The following is a 20,004-nucleotide window of genomic DNA, read 5'->3' on the forward strand; positions in this document are numbered from 1 at the left end:
TTAGAAAAAGCACCCAGAGTAGTTAGCAGAAAAAGATGTAATAAATAGCACAAAGATGGGAAGAAAAACATGCAAAGCTCTGATAAAAGTCTCTGAGGAGAGCAGCGGCTGTGTGGATGAACAGAGCTGAAGGTGCTGGTTAGCCTTGCAGTAAGGATTATTCTCCAAAATGTTTATCTCACAAGGAGAGGCTGGTGAACTTTTATCCAGGTACAAAAAGAGCATCTTTGCACAATGTAAAAAAAAAAAAAAAAAAAAAACACCAAAAAACTTAATGTTGTTGTCATATCACCTTTTATGTATTTCAGCATCCTTTGCTCTAGGAAGAATTTCATTTTACTAATGCTTCCTGAAGCAAAGCAGGTTCAATGCACTTTTGGTACAGGCTACTATACTGCAGAAAGAACTTACTTAATTCCTTTCACACCTTCCAATCTTACTGTATAGCAGCAGGAGGATGGAGGTAGATGAGGAGCAAATACTACTCTTAAAGTCCTCGTGCTTGCAGGGTGGTGTGACACAGCTCCAGGTGTTGGTTCCTGTTGTGGCACTCTGCTGACCATCAGTCTCATTAGCAGCTGATTTGCCCAGGTTATTCCTAGTGCTGGAAAGACTCTGCTCTCAGCAGTACTATAAAGAAACCAGTACAGATTTCTGCATGTATGAATTTCATATGGAATATCTTGGATTCTGTTGAAACAAAATTACATTAGAATTGCTCTACTGAAACACAAATGATGTAGCTCCCAGTTTATCTAGTCTATTAAGATTAGTAGGATTCAAACAATAAATATATGTGCTTGAATGTCATTAACATCTTGATGTCAAAAGGTACTTGGACCATCTTCCTTACGCAACAAAAACAATCCATAAGGCTTGGCTGCTGTTTTTTTAAACAGACAGAAAATGCATGCAATTCTCCCAAAGAGAAGAGACACAAAAACCCTCTTGTGCAGTGAGTACAGCAGCACTGCAGGGAACCTGGCCCTGAACTTGCTGCTGAGGCTTTACTACAGAACTACACATGGTGGTTTCCTCTGCTGTACAGCACAACAGCTGTTACTGCCACCAGCAAATTCAGCACTGCTGCATAGATGCACCACTGCTGTTAGTGTGCAGTAGTTTGTGCTGGAGCTGCAGGAAGGCGCAGTGTAAATGCTGCCCTGTACAGCTCTGTTATATTTCTGTGGTGGATGACTCACCTGTAGCCATACTGCACAGCTTCTGACTCACTCACAGCATCAGTCACCTGAGGCAAAACAACAGCATTTGTAGCTGAGCTGCTCTTATGCATTTGAATTCACTGAACAGAAGGGCGGGGAGCAAAGCCAACAAAATTCAGGTTATTGGATTGTATATTAAGCTAAGTTAGAAAAACCCATATTCTTTCAAAGCAAACTGAAAGCAACTTCTGCTAGCTATAGTGTATATGAATTTAACTTCTACTCGATAGTGAATTAGTTTAAAACAACGAAAAAGCCACCTGTACCATATTACCTGATTTGTCAGATCCCTTAAGGACATTCAGAGAGTTTGACTTAGTTCAGAAAACTACCCATCTCCATTCCAACTCTCAGACTCCGCAGCCATCAGAACACAGCCTTTCACACACAGGACATTCATTTTGATGCCATACCTGATTAATGCACATTATTGGAGTCCTGAATCTGGTGCTTAAGCCGTGGAGCTGTGCTCCAAATGTCTGCAAATAACGAGCCTTCAGAACAGACTCTGAAGCTCCAAATTCACATCGAAACAAAGCAGCAATGGAATCGATGACCACTAACCGCACCATGCCTCTTGTGAGCAGGAGGGAGAGCTTCTTTGTAATGCAGTTGTGGAAGGTGTCCTGTCCCCAGAATGCAAACAGACAGCATTAGAACAGTTCAGATTTGTAAAAGTGAGATGGTCACTTACCAGCTCTTGTCACTGAAATGCAAGCTGGTGGCGTTTCTACTCATAAAACAAGTTTGCAGATTTGAAGTCTCACTATTTTTAGCAGATATCTTATGATTTTACATGAAAAAATTAGAGAGAAGCTGTGCATGTACAACTTACTGCAGTTATTTGCAGCTGTTTTATGTACAGACATCTTAAAATCTCAAGAATGCAGTAATACAAATCCTGAACAATTCCTGTTTTGCGGGATGGTTCTCACTGCAATACTGAGAACTCAAGACCAGCATTAAACATCCCAAACAGAAGTGACTGAACTGCTGTTTCAGTAATTAAATACTGTGAAACCACCAAACATGGCAGTTGTAAGAAGTTTAACACTCTGCAGCATGCAACTTCTTTCATGCAAGTATTAGACAAAAGGGTCTTGCAGCCCAGTGGTCTACAGCAGTTTATATAAAGGAGAGCAAGCACATGGTGACAGTCTCAGCTTCTGGCCAGCTTGTTTCAATATGGCCAAAAAGGTGATCATGTGAATCTCAGTTCTTCTGACTGTGCCATTTCAGCTCTCCACAGCTTTTACAACTGAATTGTGATTCTGAGTCTGATTTGCATAAGATCCATTCTATTATACTAACTGTTGTTTTTTGGTTGTTTGTTTTTTTTTCCCCTCAAAATCATAGACTTTATAACATCAAAGACATTTGATTTTTTTAAACGAGGGGAAAAAAGCCCCCTACGTATCCTGATACACACACATACAACAACAGAATCGATGCACTGCAATATGTGAATTGTGGTCATCTACCATGCAGCTGCTTTGCTTTCCAGCAAGCAATGTTTTACCTTTTCTCCAACAACTGGAATGTTCTAACAAGTGCTACTTTCGAGCCTTACAGAAAACAAAACTTTCAGTGTTCCATCAGTAAACAGTGTACTCACAGCCACTGAAGGATGACAACCTAAATGGCAAGAAGGCAGCATTTTTTCCTTCTAAAATACTATGAGTCTGCTGAAGAGGTGTGGCAAGACAGCTGCACTGCAGTTATGCTGTGCATTACTTATTCTAGGCACTGGTTTTTGCATTCTTTCCTTCTACCTGTCACATTTTCAGTTTACTCTGGTGTTGTACTGCAAGTTACTCTGGATGCACAGAGCACCTTCTGCATATTTATTGGTATTCTGTCTCCAAATTCAGTGAAGGAGCTGCAATAAAACTGTATCCTGATTTTGGCTGAGATTTTCTTCATAGAGGCTCCTATGATGCTATGTTTTGGATCTGTGATTAAAATAGCCAGGGATAACATGCAGCTGTTTTGGTCTCCTGCAACAAAAACCTCCTCTGGTTACTGGATTACAGCACTGCAATCGTGTATTTGTAAGCTGTGCTGTGACTTACCAGGTCTGCTGCGTGCTCAACAAAGATACTGTTCCCAAACCTGATCTTTTGTATGATTTCAGGTGGCACATCTGCACGCAGCTTATGCTGTTGAGCTATCAGCTGGTGCAAACGTTTACTTGGGAATGCATCTTCTGTACAAATGTAGACAGCTCCTGCAATCACAAAAGCATCCTCTGTTACTGCAGCGTGACAGTTTTCCTAATGGTACAAAGACAAAATAACCACACACAAGCTAGGCATACCTAACTGGAAATTCATTTTAGTTTTTTAGCACCCATACTGAATTGATGATGAACATCACCACCACCACTGTGACTTTCTTGTAGCTGCCAGGTGCTTTTTGTCGCCTGCTGAGTTTTATTTTGTGCTCCCCAGCAATCCACTAGGTGACACTCTTCCTGCGTGGCTGCTGAACGTCTGCCTGCCTGCCTGCGATGATTACAAGCACTGTAATGTAACCCACAGAGAGTGATAACCTTTCTTTAAAACTGCACATTAGATACAAAAAGATTATAGTTCAATCAATTACATGTGTGATGTATGATGTTCAATCACATCACACAATCAATGTCCATACAGTTTTACTGTGGGTTCTGGTTCACGAATGTGCGTTATTACTGAGAAAATTAACTGCACACATCAAAGATGTTGGAGAAAAAAATAAATACATGCAATATTTTCTTTGCCAATTTTCTTTGGCACTAAACTTCTTCGGCTCAGCTCTCAATCCCTCCATAAATTCTTATAGAAATCACTGCAGTTCATGCACTCCCAGTTAGATTTTCAGTTTCTAAAACATGAGCAAGTCAAGAGAAACCTCTATAACAAATTTGATGTTACATGTATTCAGCATCAATATTTGCTTCCATGAGCCAATTATGGCTTGCAACATTGAATTTCAAACTAGTGAAAACCACGCTAACTTGTGCTGAAATATCCTTAGGCTAAAGGAACCCCTGGAATAAAACATTCTAGACTTTCCAACTACCGTTCTTATTCACAGCTGATTACCTTTAGCACAGCACTTCCTAATTCAGACAGACAGCCATTTCTTTACCACAGATACTGACTTACGGAGAGAGCATCTGCTTTTTAAAAATCAGTCTGACAAAATGATGTCTGACCAAAATGGTGGAAGTGTGTATGGAGCAAAGGAGTGCCACTGAATTCCTCATGCAGACAAAACGGCGCCCGCTGACATTCATTGACCCTTGCTGAACATTTACAGAGAGCAAACAGTGGCTGTGAGCACAGCGAGGCAGTGGGTGCTGCATTTCAGCAGTGGTCACCGTGGGATCACCACCACTGGTGCTGATTGTCATGAGTGCAGCACACGGCTCTTGTTCATTGCTGGTGAAAATGCACAGCTGAACGTGGTGACTGTGTTGAAAAACAGTGTTTTGTAGCTGAGAATCTGTCCTGTCAAACAGTATTACTGTGCTTGTCGTGGCTGCTCTAAGTTCCACAGATATAAGAAGGAGGCATTACTTTTGGAGCAAGCTATGTGGCCAAGAGAATTCCTCTTCACTCAGCACGGCCCAGGCAAACCAAAATAACTAAAACTACTCAACTCGGTATCAAAGGCTGATGCCTTATCATGACTCCAAAGCACTGAATACTATTCACATACTTTAAAGGATAAATTGCCGTAACCTAAATAAAAAGAGGAGATTGGTACATAAACAGAAAATCCCATGGCATCCCCCTGTTTACAGTTTACTAGGAAAGCCTCATCACCACCCACAACACAAGAGTCAGGGTGTTTTTCACTTCTCAGAAGGAAGGTGGGAGATACACTTAAGAAATCAGTCATCCTCAGTGATCCTATAAACATCTCTTCTTACAGTCCCACAACTGGGATATATTTTTCTTCAAGAATTGCAAGAGATTGTTACACAAAGTAAGAATTTTCAGTCCCGTGAACCCAACCTGCCTGCACCAAACCAGCCTAGTTGACAAGAAGCAATAGCAAACATTTTTTTCTAATTCAGAATTCTAACATGGATATGGATGTCACATTACATTCATGTATTACTCATGAATATGGGCATGGAAAACAAATTCAGCCAATATGCAATAGACCATAACCGACATTCTTAGAATGGCAGAAGGATAACCTTGAGGCAAAGAATGTCCTAATTTCTTGGTTTACTGCCAGCCTTCCAGATCTGAGAATTGTAAACAGGTTTAGTATGAAGTCAAGCAAAGAAAACACACAATAAATCTATACTGTGTAAAGAAATGTAATTCAACATTTCCATCTAAGGAGGAAGGAGACCATCTAGCACTTCCATCAGCCTTCTGCCCACCTCTAAAACGTAGCTATTCTCAACAAGCAATACCAAACTTGCCTGTTGTATTGGAAAAAAAACTGGGAAAGCCACAAAGCATGAAGTTGGCAATTTACACTTTGCTGCTACCATTTAGCATCTAGAAAGCCTGACAAGAGCTCTTACCTTTCACCAAAGCATAACCTTGGAAAACTGGATAAAAACCTGGACTCCCAAAGCAGTAATTAATTTCTGACCACACCGACACAGAGACCAAAAGGTTCTAGTTTAACACTCCAAATCCCACCACAGTGGTGCACAGTGCACTTTAACACAGGAAGGAACTGAACAGAATGTATCTGCTTCTGTTCTGATTAATGACAAAACTTAAACCGAAGTAGGGTCAGCTAAAATGTAATTTCTGCCTATTAAATTAAACCCAGGGCAGCATGGAAAGAAGAGTAAGACTGCTGCCAAATCACACTGATGGCATCAGGAGTAAATCCTTCCATATGAGGGCACTGAGGCCCTGGCACTGCTGCCCAGGGAGCTGTGAATATCCCACCTCTGGAGGTGCCCAAGGCCAGGCTGGAGCCCTGGGCAGGTTGAGCTGGTGGGGGGCAGCCCTGCCCACAGCATGGAGGTGAAACCGTGTGGTCTTTCAGGCTCCTTTCAATTCAAACCATTCTGTGATTCTATAATGTTCTTACAGACAGTACATTCCTTCAAATGGCAAATCAATCAATATTTACATGTCAATACTTACCCGACTCTAATCCACCATATCTGTAAGGATACTGCACACAAAGACACAGCTGCAAACCAATCTGAGTCTTCCCAGCAGAACTTTCCCCAGCAAGTTCTGTGATTCCCACTAAAGGAATGCCACCTTTCAACAAGTCATCAAGCACTGAACATCCCAGGCTTAGCTTCTGGCACTGGGAGGAGAAACAATCCTTATCTTGGTAGAGCTGAAGTGCTGTACGGTTTTTTAAAGGATTAAAAAAATAAACAGAAAGAAGGAAAAATTCACTTAGTATCCTTCCAACGCACAGTGATGCAGTACAGATGTTGATGCTGTAGATTTGTACCTACAAGGGAGGCCTCCTTTGTCAATGGGAGAATTCCCAAGTTCAGCCCAGGCTTCCTCACAGAACCTAGGCTTCCTCACAGAACCTACTGATTGAATGCCTGTTTAAAAACCAAGAAATTACCCTGAGCTGGAAAACCTTTTCCTTTCTTTGCCTCTAAGGAGTCTCTATGGGAAGATCTTGCTGACAGTGAAACAGCACCACTGGCATCTGGCCAAGGCCTAAAGCTATATGCAGCCCACAAGGAAATAGATTCTGATAGCAGAGCAGCCATGCAGCATTTCTGCAGGGAGAGCTATCAGATCCAGCTTCATTTGGAATTAAGTGATCACATAAATCAGTTTACATAGTTTATAACATACCACGCAAACTTTTCAACCAGCCTTGGTGCAAAAGGAAATTATTGAAAGAAGGAGAGAAAGAAAAAAAAATCTTGTGTTCCTCCAATCAAGTTTTCCAGACTGGAAAATTATTTTGCTGTTTTAAGCTGGCTTGGTCCCAAAGAATGGCTTTGATAAAATTCCATCTACTTTCAAGGTTCCACAGGAGCTGCCCTTAAGGTAATTAAATAAGTAACTGCAGCATAACTCAACTTTTCACTTTCATAACCACATCACTGTGTCAGTGAGGAACCAAGCTCATATCTGCTCACCATCACAGTATTTCCAGGTTTACAAAGAACAGTTTTTTTTAAATACTGACTTTATTACCTGTAAGCATACAGTTTTTCCTCAGAGTGCGAGAAACCGTTTTCAGCAAACACTCCACATCTGCACTGGACAGCTTCATCAACCTTTGCAAGTCTGCTCCAGAAAGATTTAACACCTCTTTTATTGATTTTATGTCAGCTGAAATGAAGAGAAGCTTTATAAATACTTCCTGCTGCATCGCAGTCGTGCACAAAAGCTTTCTGACTTTGTTTCCTTGAGCTCTGCGTACAGGACAATCTGTGCAGGGAACCTTTACTTTGAACGGATCAAAATAATGCCACGGCATTTGGGAATGACCACTGGCACGCGGCGAAAAGCCATCGCTTCTAATTACTCAGAACACTTGCTTAGAAAATATTAAATGACCGCTCCAAACGTCAGCACAGCCCTGTGTGCCGCCATGCAGAGCACGCAGCCCCACGCAGGCGGGCGCTACATGACGGCAGCTCACGGCCCCAGGGCGCGTTACCTTTCTTAAGGGCAGCAATCACCTTCGGGTTCAGGTCAAACTGGTCCCAGTCCATGTCCTGATACGGCACTGGGGTGAACAGAGCATGAGGGAATCGTTATTTGTTAAGTCGGGTATACAGGCGATGAAACGTAAGCATGGTTGAATGCGAACACTTCGAGGGAACATCGCGGATCCCGCACTGAAGCGCAGCGCGACCGCCCCGCTCAGCGCCTCATCCCCACGCACCGCCTTAGCGCCGGAACCACACAGCGCCGTAAGGCGCGGCACCGTCGCGCGCGCCGCCTTTACGACAGCGGCAGTCGCACGAATACGGCAGGAGGCCGCGCGGGCGCTCACCTGTGGGGCGCGGCGGCTGCCATGGGGCCTGGCGGCAGGCGGAGCGCGGAGGGAAAGACGAGCGCTACTGCTAGGCGGCACCTACGCAACGCGGCATTCTGACGAGAGTTTAAGCTCGCTGAAATTGTCTGTGGCTACTCCGGCCTCTGCCCGGGAGGTCTGCGAGCGCTTAGCGCGACGGACGTCGGCCACGGGCAGCGGCGGAGACGCCGCGCGGCCCAACCCGAGATCACCTCAGCGCGTCCCCTCGCCAGGCCTTACGACCTCCGCGCCGGAGCCGCCGCAGCCAATCGGCGGGCGGCCCGCTCGCGACGTCACCGGTTGCCGGCCTATCAGAGCGCCTCACGGCCCGGGCTCCCCGGCGCAGCCAAGGACCGGGCGGGGCGCCCTCCGCTCCGCCAGGGCGCTGTTCCGGGAGGCTGGGCGGGGAGCCCCTTGTTTCCGGGCCGCGAGGCCGGCCGCTCGTTCTGCGCACGCGCAGCGAGCCCCCAGAGGGGCGAGGAAGGAATGACGCGCCCGCCTTCAGCCGCGAACGATGCAGGATTGGCTGGAAGTGTGCGGGCGGTCTCTATTGGTCTTCTCGAGCGGGAGGGCGGGACCGGCGAGACGCCGCTTCCCATTGGTCCAGTGCCGCGCCCGTCCCGAGCGGGCCGAGCGGTCATTGGGTGGCAGCGCTGCCAGTCCCGAGGGGCGAGTAGCGGCGGCGGAGTGTCGGGGGAAGATGTCGGGCTGCGAGGCTCGCGACGCCAAGAAGCTGGTGCGCTCCCTCAGCGGGCTGCGCATGGTGCCCGAGCACCGCTCCGCCCGCAGCCCCTTCGGCCTGGACGAGCCGCCCTGGGTGCCCGACAAGGAGGTACGGGGGCGGGCGGGGGGTTCTGTCAGCCTGCGCGCCCCCGGGGCCGTTTGCGGGGCCGCGTCGGGCGTTAAGCGCGCGGCTCAGCGGGCGGGGAGGCCGGCCGGCGCTGCGCCTCCAGGGCCGTGTGCTGGGCGGTAGGGCAGCTTTGCTTTTCAGCGCTCGTTACGTACGCTCTGTGATCGCGACGTCCGTCCAGGTTTGCTGTAACGTGCGTCGGTCGGTCGTTCCCCGTTCCCGCAGCCCGGCGCTGGCGGGCACAGCGGCTGTTTATTCAGCGCGGTTGTTTGCTTATTGCCGCCGCGCTGCGGCCTGGACTCGCGCCAGCGCGTTGAATTGCCGTGCGGCCCCGGCTGGGGAGGAGTTTTGACGGGGCTCCGGGGATGTAAGCGGGCAGTCGTTAAGCAGAGCCGTTCCTCCCGGCTGGGGACAAGGAGGAGAGTGCCGCCCTGCAGCGGGACGGCGCTGCCCGTGCCTCCTGCAGCACAGCTGCGATCGGTCCGGGTCTGCACTGTGCGTACCTTGGCCTCTGCTGCCCGGACACCTGAGGGCTGGCGGTCATTGGGCGTAGCTGGAGTATGGGTCACACGACCACAGAATGGTTGGGTTGCCAGGGGCCTCGAAGCCCACCCAGCCCTCCGACAGCTCAAGCTGCCCAGGGCCGCATCCAGCCTGGCGTTGGGCACCTCCAGGGCTGGTTGGTTAACTTACACTAGAAGTAATTTCCTCCCTGACGTTGAACGTGGCTTGATATTTTAGCAAGTTTCAATTATAGCAGAAGAATTCCATTAAAAAGAAAAAAAAAAAAGTGCTTTTAACTCAAATATGTAGCACCATCTTAATTCAACTGAAAGTTGCTTGGGGTTTGTGGTAGGATTTATTTAAGCTAGTTAGATATGTATTTAAGAATTGATGTATCTAAAATGTGTTAGTCACTAGTAGAGCTCAACTGGAGATGTTCTCATAGAGGAAATGCTGCAGTAAGAATGCTGGCAGGTTGAGAGGTGGCCAGGGCTCCAAAGATCCACCTGTGTCCCAGATCTCACATGGCTGAGGACCACACACCTGTGTGAAGGGAGCTACTGGTGGGACTCTGGGCTCACAGCAGAGTGGAGCTGTGCTTTATGTGGCCGTGTGACAGAGCTGCTCTCCTGCTCATAGCAAACTCATGCAGCTCAGGCAGAGGATTGGTCACATGTGGCTACGGTATTATCAGAAGGCATCTCCTACTGGCATCCTTCTGGCTGGGCGTGTTACGACACCTGTTTTGATGAGCTTGCAAACCTTCACATTGTCACACAGTCGCTGTGTTAATGTGCTTAACCAGGTGTAAGCTTGCATCGCCTCTCACGTCAGGTTGTTATTGTATATGCAAATATATGAAGTATAACTATAGCTTCCTGTCTATCTGCATTGTTCCCACTTCTGTCCGGATCTAAAATGTTGCACTAATTCCTTATCACACTTCAACAACTGCATCAGAAGTTCCTCTCGGCTCGTAACCAGTTCTCATTGCTCCTGCATTATTACCAGCACCCAACGTCTGGTTCCTCTTCCATTGTCATCTTGGTGTATGAAGTAATCTGATACCATTGATTGTGAAATCAATGTATTAATGATTTTATATTAATTTTTACTTAATGTTTTATTTTCTATCTTCTTGGTTCTACGGCAGTAGTTTTGAAAAGCCTGTGCCTTGAAGACGTGAAAAGTAACTCAAGTGCCATGCTTTGTTTTCTGTTGATGTGAACAGACTTGAGCAATCTGCCTGCCTGTGTCATAAGGATGAATGGGAAGGATTTACCTTTAAAGATGATCTCCATTTGCGAGCTGTTCCCAGGCCAACTCGTGATGCAGATGGGTTCTCATGGTTGTGGTTACTTAAAGCAGAAATGCCAAGAAGGAACAACGTGTTGAGGCTGCTTGGATTGGAACAATTCAGTACCAAAACCCTGCTGTGATAGCTGCTAGCACGTGCCATTTCCTTCTGATTTATAACTGTGCTGTGCATTGGGTGTGGCATTGGAATTGGTCTGGAGGTTAGGAATATTCTTCTACAAAGTCAGTATGAAATATGAAGGATAGTTCTGTTAGTTGCTGAAGAGCAACTTGTGTACTTTAACCTAATGTTATCTGTGAAACCTATTCAAGTTGGGATTTAGAAGAGTATTCTCTCCCTGGTTTGTGGCTTGTGCTTTCTGATTTCTGTCCAGAAGCACAGATTTGCTTGAAGAAAATGAATTGGACTCCTGGTAAACTCAGGGTCTTTTGAAATTCTTGCCATGCTCAGTCCCAAACCATGAAGTGTGTCAAAACTTAAATCAGTAAACCAAGGTCAATGTAGACCAAAATGTGGTAGTAGCTGTAGAGCACTACAGAGCAAACCTTGGCACTGCAGGTGCCGAATGCTGGTGGATTGCAGTCAGTGTCTGTGAGAAGCAGCTTTTATGGAGCCACTGAGACGGGAGGTGGTTGGGGATGAACTCAGTTACATGAAACAGTGCAGGAGCACTTCTGTTTTGTGTGGAATTGAGAAACAGCTTCCTGTACCAGACATTGCAGCATAGTTATTTCTGCTCTATTAAAGCAACTGCTGCTACTGATTTGTTAAGCCTTTTGTTTAGGTAAATGCTTTATATAGAACTGGAGTTACAAGAAACTGAAATGTTTCTGGAGATTTTTCTCCTTAGCTGCTGTTTTTTTGGCTGTAGCTGTACAACATGGGATGGTGATTGAGAAAGGGACTTCTGTTTCACATCAGAAATAGACTCCTGAAGCTGCTGTAAGCAGAGAGAGTTCTTAGAAGATAAAGAGTTTGGTATTGAAGTGTATTAATTAGAAGCAAATGGTGATGACTGTGTGCTAAGCAAATAGTGGCTCAGCCTAGGGCAGGTCATGGAGATGATGTTCAGCTGAACTCTGCGATGGCCTGGCTGCAAGAGTTCAGGTTTCTACAGCTGTAGGAACTCAGGAAAGAATGCGGCTATGAATACATGCCTTTGTGGAGACCCAAACACAAGGAAACATGTTAAAGGTATCTGAAATGCCATTCTGGCAGGATGCAGTACTCCTTAGGGTGAATGATGTTGGCAAATCTTCCGGTTAACATTAATTTGTACTGTTTTCTAGTGCCCGAGATGCATGCAGTGTGATACGAAATTTGACTTCATAACTAGAAAGGTAAGAGCAATCAACAAAATATAAAGCTTTAACTGCTGCAGTGTGCCAGTATGGACTCTGATATGAGATGTAGATGATTGAGTAGAATTTCATGCCAAGAGTAAGGGATGGTATAATAGTTTTCCTTTCTGTTCTGCCTGTTCTGGGTGGAGGATGAGTTTTTTCTCACTCAGTTCCATTTCTGTGACATTCCTTTCGCTCAGTTTGTACCACACAGTTTGGGTTTTTTCAAAGTGCCAGGTGCTACCAGCTGGGTTTGCATGAAAAGGACACGTTGGAGCTTGTGCTGGAGTGGGCTGCCAACACCAGCACTGGCACTGAAACCAAATTAATGAACACAGTTCTGCTTTCAGACATGAAATTAGTTGTGGCAGTGTGAACTAACGATGTTCTCAGGTGTAATGAGTTACAGTCTGACATGAAAGAGCTCAGTTGTTACAATGAGAGGAGAGCTGAAAGCCGGATTGTCCCTCTGTTCTACAAGCAAAACAGGATCTGTCTCATGGTCAGAAAATGTTCTGCTGACCATGGGGGTTGTGCGGCCTCCTGGAAAAGCCAGCACTGATTTTAGCAGAGTGATGTTCCTCTGTGTGAGTGCACTGACACTCTGTTAGCTGTGCTGGTGGGAAGTGGGACTTGAAATGCACTGACGTAGTTGATTTTTTTTCATCTATTTTTTGAAGAGAGAAGGAAGGAGAAATCTTAAAGCGGACATAGCAATGGATTGGCTGCAAAGCAGTAATTCATTAGGCTGCTGTATTTAACTTCTGTTAACTTTGGGAAGTAAATGGAGGTAGCCAAGTGTAGCAAGTATTTCAGAGGACTGTGTAACACTCGAAGTTTAACAGTGATCAGGAGTGCAGCGTATCACTTCCTTGTGTCAAGCATTTGAGGCTTGCTGTGAGCCACAAAGCAGGTCCTGCTCGCCTGGGAACACTTGTTCTGACACGAGCTGCTGAAAGCTTGCATCAGGAAGAACTGCCAGGGCTCCACACCCCAGGAGTGATAGGAGCACAAGCCACTTTTTGAAGCTGTGCTGATTTTGCCATATCTGATTTGAACTAACATTACAGCTTGGTTGGATTTGCACTGTGCTGCTCAATGTTTCTGATAGAGAGAGGACTTCAGGTTTAAGCTAAGTTCTGTAGCTTTTTCCATGGGAAACATTTGAGAACAAGTTTAAAGGGAGAAGAACAGAACCTGCAGTTGAAGCTTAGAAGAGACCTAGGAACTGCTCTTCTCCATTTTTATTGTGAGGCAAGGAAGGGATTTACTGCACTTTGGGTAAAATCCTTTCAATGTCTCACTGGTCTGCTTCAGAGGTGTGCTGTCAGTGCCAGCAAAAGCTTGCAGTGCTGTTCATATTGCACACCACTCTCAGGGCTCAGTCGTCAGAGAGTTCTTCCCACCACTACAGCAGTTAATTGCCATTTACCTCTTGGCTGCTGTCCTGCCCCTTCAGTGTGAATATTTCACAGCTGAGAAACTTCTGGTTGTTGGGTAGGAGGATGTTTAATGTAAGAACTTTATCACGTTATTCCCTAACCATTTATTCTGTAAACAAATAAAACATTCTCTCACGCTCAGCATCACTGCCGAAGATGCGGAAAGTGCTTCTGTGACAAGTGCTGCAGTAAAAAAGTGCCTCTGCCTCGCATGTGCTTTGTGGACCCTGTGCGCCAGTGTGCTGAATGTGCCCTCATCTCACAGAAAGAAACAGAGTTCTATGACAAACAGCTTAAAGTGCTCATGAATGGCAAGTACTGACTGCGTGTGTACGTTGTTTTGATCTCACTTACATCGATAAAAATGCTGTGTTAAAAAAACATCTGCTCAACAGCAAGATTAATTTCTCTCGTCAAGTTGTTGTGCTGCCATTTTCTGTCCTTAAAACACTTCCTTGTTGTGTTTCTTGTTTGCACTTAATTCTGTATCACCAACTTATTGAGAGAGAATAAAAACAAAAAGTCATTCAAAACAAAGAACACTTGAATGCCTCTGAGGACTGATACGTGTGCAGTTGGCATTTTATTAAAATAGTCCATCTCTTAGCTGCATTTCTGTTGCACTAAATAAGGATGAAAAATGATTAACAACAGAGATTTTGATTTTCTTTTTGATGAGATACTGTGCTTTTTTTTTTTTTTTAAGCTTTATCTGTGAGCTTTGATCTTGTTCACAGCCTGTGGATGTGATTGGTGGCAGGACAGTTCTGCACAGCTTTAAAGCTACATGCAATAAAGGAATTCACATTTCCAATTACATTAAAAAAAGCTGAGTTTTCAGTTTTGAAAATACTCTGATGGTTCATGGCCTTACGATGGGCTCTTTACTGCTGGCATGTTACATGTGTGTATAACCAGTATGCTAAACCACAGCCTGATCAGTTCATCAGGAGATTCTAGGGTCCCAATACAAGAAAGACAGGGAGCTGTTGGAGAGGGTCCAGAGGAGGGCGACGAAGATGATCAGGGGGCTGGAGCACCTCCCCTATGAGGACAGGCTGAGGGAGCTGGGCTTGTTCAGCCAGGAGAAAAGAAGGCTGCGGGGTGACCTCATTGCAGCCTTTCAGTACCTAAAGGGAGCCTACAAACAAAGGGGAATCAACTCTTTGAAAGGGTTGATAACTGCAGGACGAGGGGAAATGGTTTTAAGTTGAGGGAGGGGAGATTTAGGTTGGCTGTCAGGGGGAAATTCTTTACAGAGAGAGTGGTGAGGTGCTGGAACAGGCTGCCCAGAGAGGTTGTGGATGTCTGTCACTGGAGGTGTTCAAGGCCAGACTGGATGGGGCCCTGGGCAGCCTGGTCTAGCATTAAATGGGGAGGTTGGTGGCCCTGCGTGTGGCAGGAGGTTGGAGATTTATGATCCTTGAGGTCCTTTCCAACCCTGTCCATTCTATGAAGGGGGCATGTTTTCATCCCTGTAATGCACAAACCATTCATCAGTGTGCTGGGCAGGTAATAGTGATGATAATTTTTGAAATAATGTACATTAACCTGAAGATTTTCCTTGAAAAAGTTTGCCCTCCTTGCATTCATGTTATGCAGCTGAAGTGTGGGGTTACTTGTGGCTTACCACAGCCCCACAGATCTCGGAGCAGTGGTTGTTTTGATGTCCTTGGTAGCTTTGCTGCTCCTGCAGGTCTCGTGTCAGCAGCAACCTGTGTGTCTGCATTGAGGGGTCAGCGAGGTGTAGTGAAGTGGGAAGCTGGCAGAGAGGTGAAGCTCTGAGGCTTCGTGGTATGGACCATAGGGTTGCATCACAGGCCATTTGGCAGTGCTCTGTGTTAGTGTTATTTCCCAGGCCAATGCTATTGGGATTAGGCAACAGAGGGAGTATGAGGTATGGAGGAAATAAAGTGGTAGGCGTATCGTCTGCTTTAATTTATGAATCACTTCAATACTAAGATAACTTTCCTGATGTCAAAAGAGTTGTTTTGAGCAGGTGGGAAGCATAAGATGAAGGCAGAAATTTGCTGACCTCACAGTAAGGCTGAGCTGGTCTTCAGCACTGAAAAAGGTGGTGTTTCATCTCTGTTAAGCACACAGCTGACACTCCCATCCTGCTATTGATTCTTCTGTGTAATTTTGACTTGACAACATCTTTGTTTTTGTCATCCTCAAACCTGTTCTCATTTTTCAAGTATTTGTCTTAGATATAGTCCACATTTGTACAGCATGCGGGTAAAGCAACATCTAACTGTGAACAGACGTGATGCAGAACATAACTAAAGACTTTATATGTTCAATGTGTTAGGTGCAGGAAGCAAAATTTAGTTATCCTTTTTGATGCTTCCATATTCCTCCCTAAATACTGCATTAGAATACTGAAGCTTTTCTTTCCAGGTGCTACGTTCTTTGTAACTCTGGGAACGTCGGATAAATCGGAGCTCATGGTCTGTCGGCTCTCCAACAATCAGAGGTGAGGACAGTTGATAGAAATAGCACTTGTGAATACAGCTGTATTATTATATAGTAATCCAAACATTTGATTTGGATTTGATATTGTTGACAAGAAAATCAATAATTTTTTTTTTCTTTTGTTATAAAGATACCTGGTTTTGGATGGAGATAGCCATTACGAGATTGAAATTGTACAAATTTCAACTGTTCAGATACTTACAGAGGGATTTACTCCTGGAGGTAATATTTTCATTAAAAATTAAGACCAATGTGGAGCTGTAATTATTGTTCAAGCCAGACAGTGCATTTCTGGGTTATTGATAGTTCAGGTATAAGTGTGTTATTTACAACAGTTGCTGAAATAGTGTTGTGCATGGAAAACCTTCCATGTGGCTGCTGGGATTCTGGGGGGAGCCAGAATTCAGAAATGATTTTAGAGCACTAAGATGAGAGAATTTCTTGGTAAACCAAAGTAAAGGTGGTCATCTCATCTGATCCTTTCTCTTGGCTGAACTTCGAGCTCGTAGAAGGGAGCTGTCAGTTCCAGTTTCAGAGTCCAGCCAGGGTTTCTCTTCTGTTTGTACAGACAGTTCAGAGGAGAGTAAGAGAAACTGTTTAAAAACATAAAATTGTGCTCTTAATTTCATTCAAGATGAGGGGGTGGCTAAATTAAACTGGTAATGTTTTCAGAAGGCAGCTGCTTACTGCTTCACCTCTTGACACATTTCACAGTATTTCAGGATGAACATGATTTCATTGAAATGAGAACAAATGGGGTCAGGAATTTTAATGATTACTTGTTAGCAACGTCTCTGGAATCTTTAATTGGACAGTCTATCAGTACAGCATGTTAACTTTAATGAACTTGATATTCAAATCAACCGAATGTGTTGCTGAGTTGCTTAATGCTCCTGTAATTTCTTGTTCATTACTCTTCTGATTGCTTTATCTTTTTGCCTGCCTGCCTTCCTTCTTGATGGTAGAAAAAGATATTCACACTTACACCAGCCTTCTGGAGAGCCAGCATATTACTGAAGGTATCACCAGTACCTTTTGTGAGCACAGCTCCCTCCAGCATGCTGTTATGACCCTCTCCCAGCTGCTTTCCTATGCAGTGTCAGCTTATTGCTTGATGCGTGTCTGTTCAACTTAAGACAAGTTATGTTCCAGGACTGATTATTCCTTCCCGTCTATTTAATAAACTGAGAATGATTGTTTTGTAACTCTTTGGAAGAGAACTAAAATACTTGAGTCCTTTTTTTGACCACGTGTGCTATTGTCTGCCCCTGTAGAGGACAGATGAGAAATTATCTTCAGTGGCATGCAGCTTTGCACATCACCCTCTTTCAACAGAGGTTTCCTGAATTGTGCACACCAGAAATGAGTGATGTATTTCCTGTGTATTGTTGTCTAGTGCATGGCAGTTAGTTTGACAGGGTAGATGCAGTAGACGGTGATAAAGATGGTGAACTGCAGTCTGTCCCACAAGATGAGGAAGTAACTGTTTATAAACACTGTGCACTTTTGATCACATTGCTTTGACCAAGATGGTCTTTGTTTGGCCTCTGGATATGAAGGTAACGGCTTCCACGAGCCTTTCTGCTCATGCAGGCAGTTCTTGTAAAAATGTCCTCCTGTATATGTGTGCTGTCGCTGTGGCTTTAGTTTTTGCTCTGCTACTTCAGTAAATGAGCTCCCCAACAGGGTGAATGTAAAGCAGCAGCGTGCTATTCTAAACAAAGCTTCTGTTCAATTTCTGTGCATCTGGTTTGGTTTATCTTAATTTCTATGCAGCTAGAGAGACATAAGCACCTTGTTATTGCACTGCTGTCAGAACAATGTCTTTCGTAAGGGATTTCCTTCAGGAAATAAATGACATTGTTGCCTGTTGCCGGGTACTCTTGCCAAATTCCCAAATGCTGCCAGATTTGGATCAAGCAAGGATTCCTATTTGATACTGGTCTTACTGGACACCAGTAATTCTGTTTAGAAACCGCAGGCTGTGTTGTGAAACCACATTATCTATTTGAGACAGATGGTAATATTGAAATATGAGGGTTTTCTCAATGTGTGCACCAGTGGTTTTTACAAGTTCTGCCTCAGTGATTGCAGGAGGGAAGTAAGCAATACCACATCTGCACATTCCACATCCCATTGTCTACCTTTTGTCACTGCTTCCTCTGATCCTTTTAGTTCACCTGTCAGTGCTTTGAATTCAGTGCTAAGATGCTCTCTCTAAATGTGATTATTACCTAAAAAAAGGTTGTGCTGATTTAGTTGGTAAAACACTGCTATTCAGGATTTCTGTTGTTGTTTTCAGGAGGCAATACCCGTGCCATAGGTATGATTCTGCAGTATAAAGTACCAGGATCAGAGGAGTTAACACAGATGAAATTTACGGCCAGTGAAGACTTCAGCTCTAACAAGAAGCTGTCAGCAAGCTGGCTGGCAGCTATGCATAAGGTAAGCAAGGGAGGCAAATCTTACAGAAGGCTGAAGAAAGTAGTAGCAGTAGAGCATGCAGTCCTTGTAGCTTTCTTTCTTTTTTGTTATTCTTCTTAATGTACAGATTTTAAGGCTTTGTTCATAAGAAAACAGAAGCTACAGCTGCTTGCTATGCCTCTGGCCTTATGCTGTTTGTGGAGGGAATTAGTTTGACAGTAATTTTTTGCTTTCACATTAGGCAACAAAACTTCTTTATGAGTCTCGGGACCAGTAAGAAATGAGCAAACTGCTGGCAGCTTGAGAGCAGACACCAGCCTCGGAGGACCTACATCTCACTTTGTGCTAATTTGACAACTGGTTAACACTTTCTCTTGACTTTTTCTCATTCCAGTGTGGTTCATTATGTAAGAACTGGCAAACACAATGTATTTCTGTTTTGAACCATGAGTATTCACTATAGCGTGCAATATGTATACAATTAATGCTTTAAACAGTCTCACCTTTTAAGACTTTGTATATTTTGTTAAACCTTTATTGCCTTTATTGGCACTTAATATGAAATACGAAAGTGACCTGCACTACAGCTAATGTACAGCACAACTTTTGTAGTAACAATTATATATACTGTTTGCCACAGAAAGCAAACAAAGGTGTATGTCTCTTCTGCAGAGAATAGCTTTTGGGTATAGATCTCAGGTTTTTTCCCTCTATCCAAATGTTTAAAATCAATGTACAATAAAATCTGCCTTAGATATGGTTTTATAGAATCCACTTGATTTTTTTTCTTAACGTATTTCACCAAATATCACCAAATTGGAATTACATGATCTTGAAACTTCCCTTCTGTAATAACAAAGCTTCCAGAATAATTTTTAGTTTTGTATTTTCTTTTTGGAAACTAGCTTTTGTTAATCTAACTGTAACGCTGTCTGGAATTGTATACGTTTTAATGTACAAATATGAATAAATTAATTCACTTATTTAAACAGGAGGTGATAATTACTTTCACAACATAGAGTTGCTTTAGTACCTGCCTGCTACCATCTGAATGCTAAGAGCTTTGTCTTCTTATGAATGGGACCCTCATGTCAGTTTTCAGCCTTGTTACTTTGCTCAATCCTCTAACTAAACCTCATGTAGCCACTGTCTTTCTCCTTCCACTGTCCTAGACTGGTAAAAATTGAGTGAGCAAATACGTGAGGCTCAGGTGTCAGCTTAAGTGTAAAGGACCCTTCAGTGCTTTTCTGGCCAAGCACAAATTTGCTGCAGTTGGAATTCCAGAGCTCACAGTGTAAGGTGATTCAAAATTTACAAGGCAAGTCATTCTCTGTAAAGTCATTCTCTGTACACTGGGTACAATAATGAGGAAACTTCAGTCAACAGCCAGCTGATCTTTTTATGTTGACTGTAAGGAAAGGCACATCTACAGTTGCTACTTGTATAAACT

General features: G+C 44.2%; 2 protein-coding genes across 5 annotated transcripts; one reads left to right on the plus strand and one right to left on the minus strand.

The window, feature by feature from the left end:
• Positions 1–39: 39 nt before the first annotated feature.
• On the minus strand, positions 40–8,640 carry XRCC3 (X-ray repair cross complementing 3). Of its 2 annotated transcripts, none has more exons than XM_090141711.1 (8): positions 8,178–8,640; positions 7,839–7,907; positions 7,370–7,507; positions 6,335–6,547; positions 3,296–3,450; positions 1,637–1,849; positions 1,203–1,249; positions 40–690 (listed from the first exon to the last, which is right to left on the minus strand). In XM_090141711.1, exons 2-8 carry the CDS (start codon positions 7,891–7,893, stop codon positions 408–410), a joined length of 1,104 nt encoding a protein of 367 aa, XP_089997837.1. In that variant the 5' UTR covers positions 7,894–7,907; positions 8,178–8,640; the 3' UTR covers positions 40–407. The 2 variants fall into 2 exon arrangements, with proteins under 2 accessions (XP_089997837.1, XP_089997838.1); XM_090141712.1 differs by having other exon boundaries at positions 40–630; positions 8,178–8,634.
• Positions 8,641–8,782: 142 nt separating this feature from the next.
• ZFYVE21 (zinc finger FYVE-type containing 21) lies at positions 8,783–19,316 on the plus strand. Of its 3 annotated transcripts, XM_090141713.1 has the most exons (8): positions 8,783–9,030; positions 12,160–12,210; positions 13,798–13,966; positions 16,056–16,131; positions 16,261–16,352; positions 17,096–17,149; positions 18,433–18,575; positions 18,796–19,316. In XM_090141713.1, exons 1-8 carry the CDS (start codon positions 8,899–8,901, stop codon positions 18,829–18,831), a joined length of 753 nt encoding a protein of 250 aa, XP_089997839.1. In that variant the 5' UTR covers positions 8,783–8,898; the 3' UTR covers positions 18,832–19,316. The 3 variants fall into 3 exon arrangements, with proteins under 3 accessions (XP_089997839.1, XP_031448792.1, XP_031448793.1); XM_031592932.2 differs by lacking the exon at positions 17,096–17,149 and having other exon boundaries at positions 8,816–9,030; XM_031592933.2 differs by lacking the exons at positions 8,783–9,030; positions 17,096–17,149 and adding an exon at positions 9,236–12,064.
• Positions 19,317–20,004: the final 688 nt, after the last annotated feature.

The sequence above is a fragment of the Phasianus colchicus genome, chromosome 5, assembly GCF_987193195.1.
Source record: "Phasianus colchicus chromosome 5, bPhaCol1.hap1.1, whole genome shotgun sequence".
Classification (NCBI taxonomy): Eukaryota; Metazoa; Chordata; class Aves; order Galliformes; family Phasianidae; genus Phasianus; species Phasianus colchicus.

Bases quoted from the DNA above. Each gene is read 5' to 3' on its own strand.
- XRCC3 (XM_090141711.1), bottom strand. From the start codon at position 7,893: ATGGACTGGGACCAGTTTGACCTGAACCCGAAGGTGATTGCTGCCCTT. The intron at 6,548-7,369 runs GTAATAAAGTCA...AAAACCGTACAG, and splicing joins GAAAAACTGTATGCTTACAG to CACTTCAGCTCTACCAAGAT. The intron at 691-1,202 runs GTGAGTCATCCA...TTGTTTCAACAG, and splicing joins GCTGTGCAGTATGGCTACAG to AATCCAAGATATTCCATATG.
- ZFYVE21 (XM_090141713.1), top strand. From the start codon at position 8,899: ATGTCGGGCTGCGAGGCTCGCGACGCCAAGAAGCTGGTGCGCTCCCTC. The intron at 16,353-17,095 runs GTAATATTTTCA...TCTTGATGGTAG, and splicing joins AGAGGGATTTACTCCTGGAG to AAAAAGATATTCACACTTAC. The intron at 18,576-18,795 runs GTAAGCAAGGGA...CTTTCACATTAG, and splicing joins GGCTGGCAGCTATGCATAAG to GCAACAAAACTTCTTTATGA.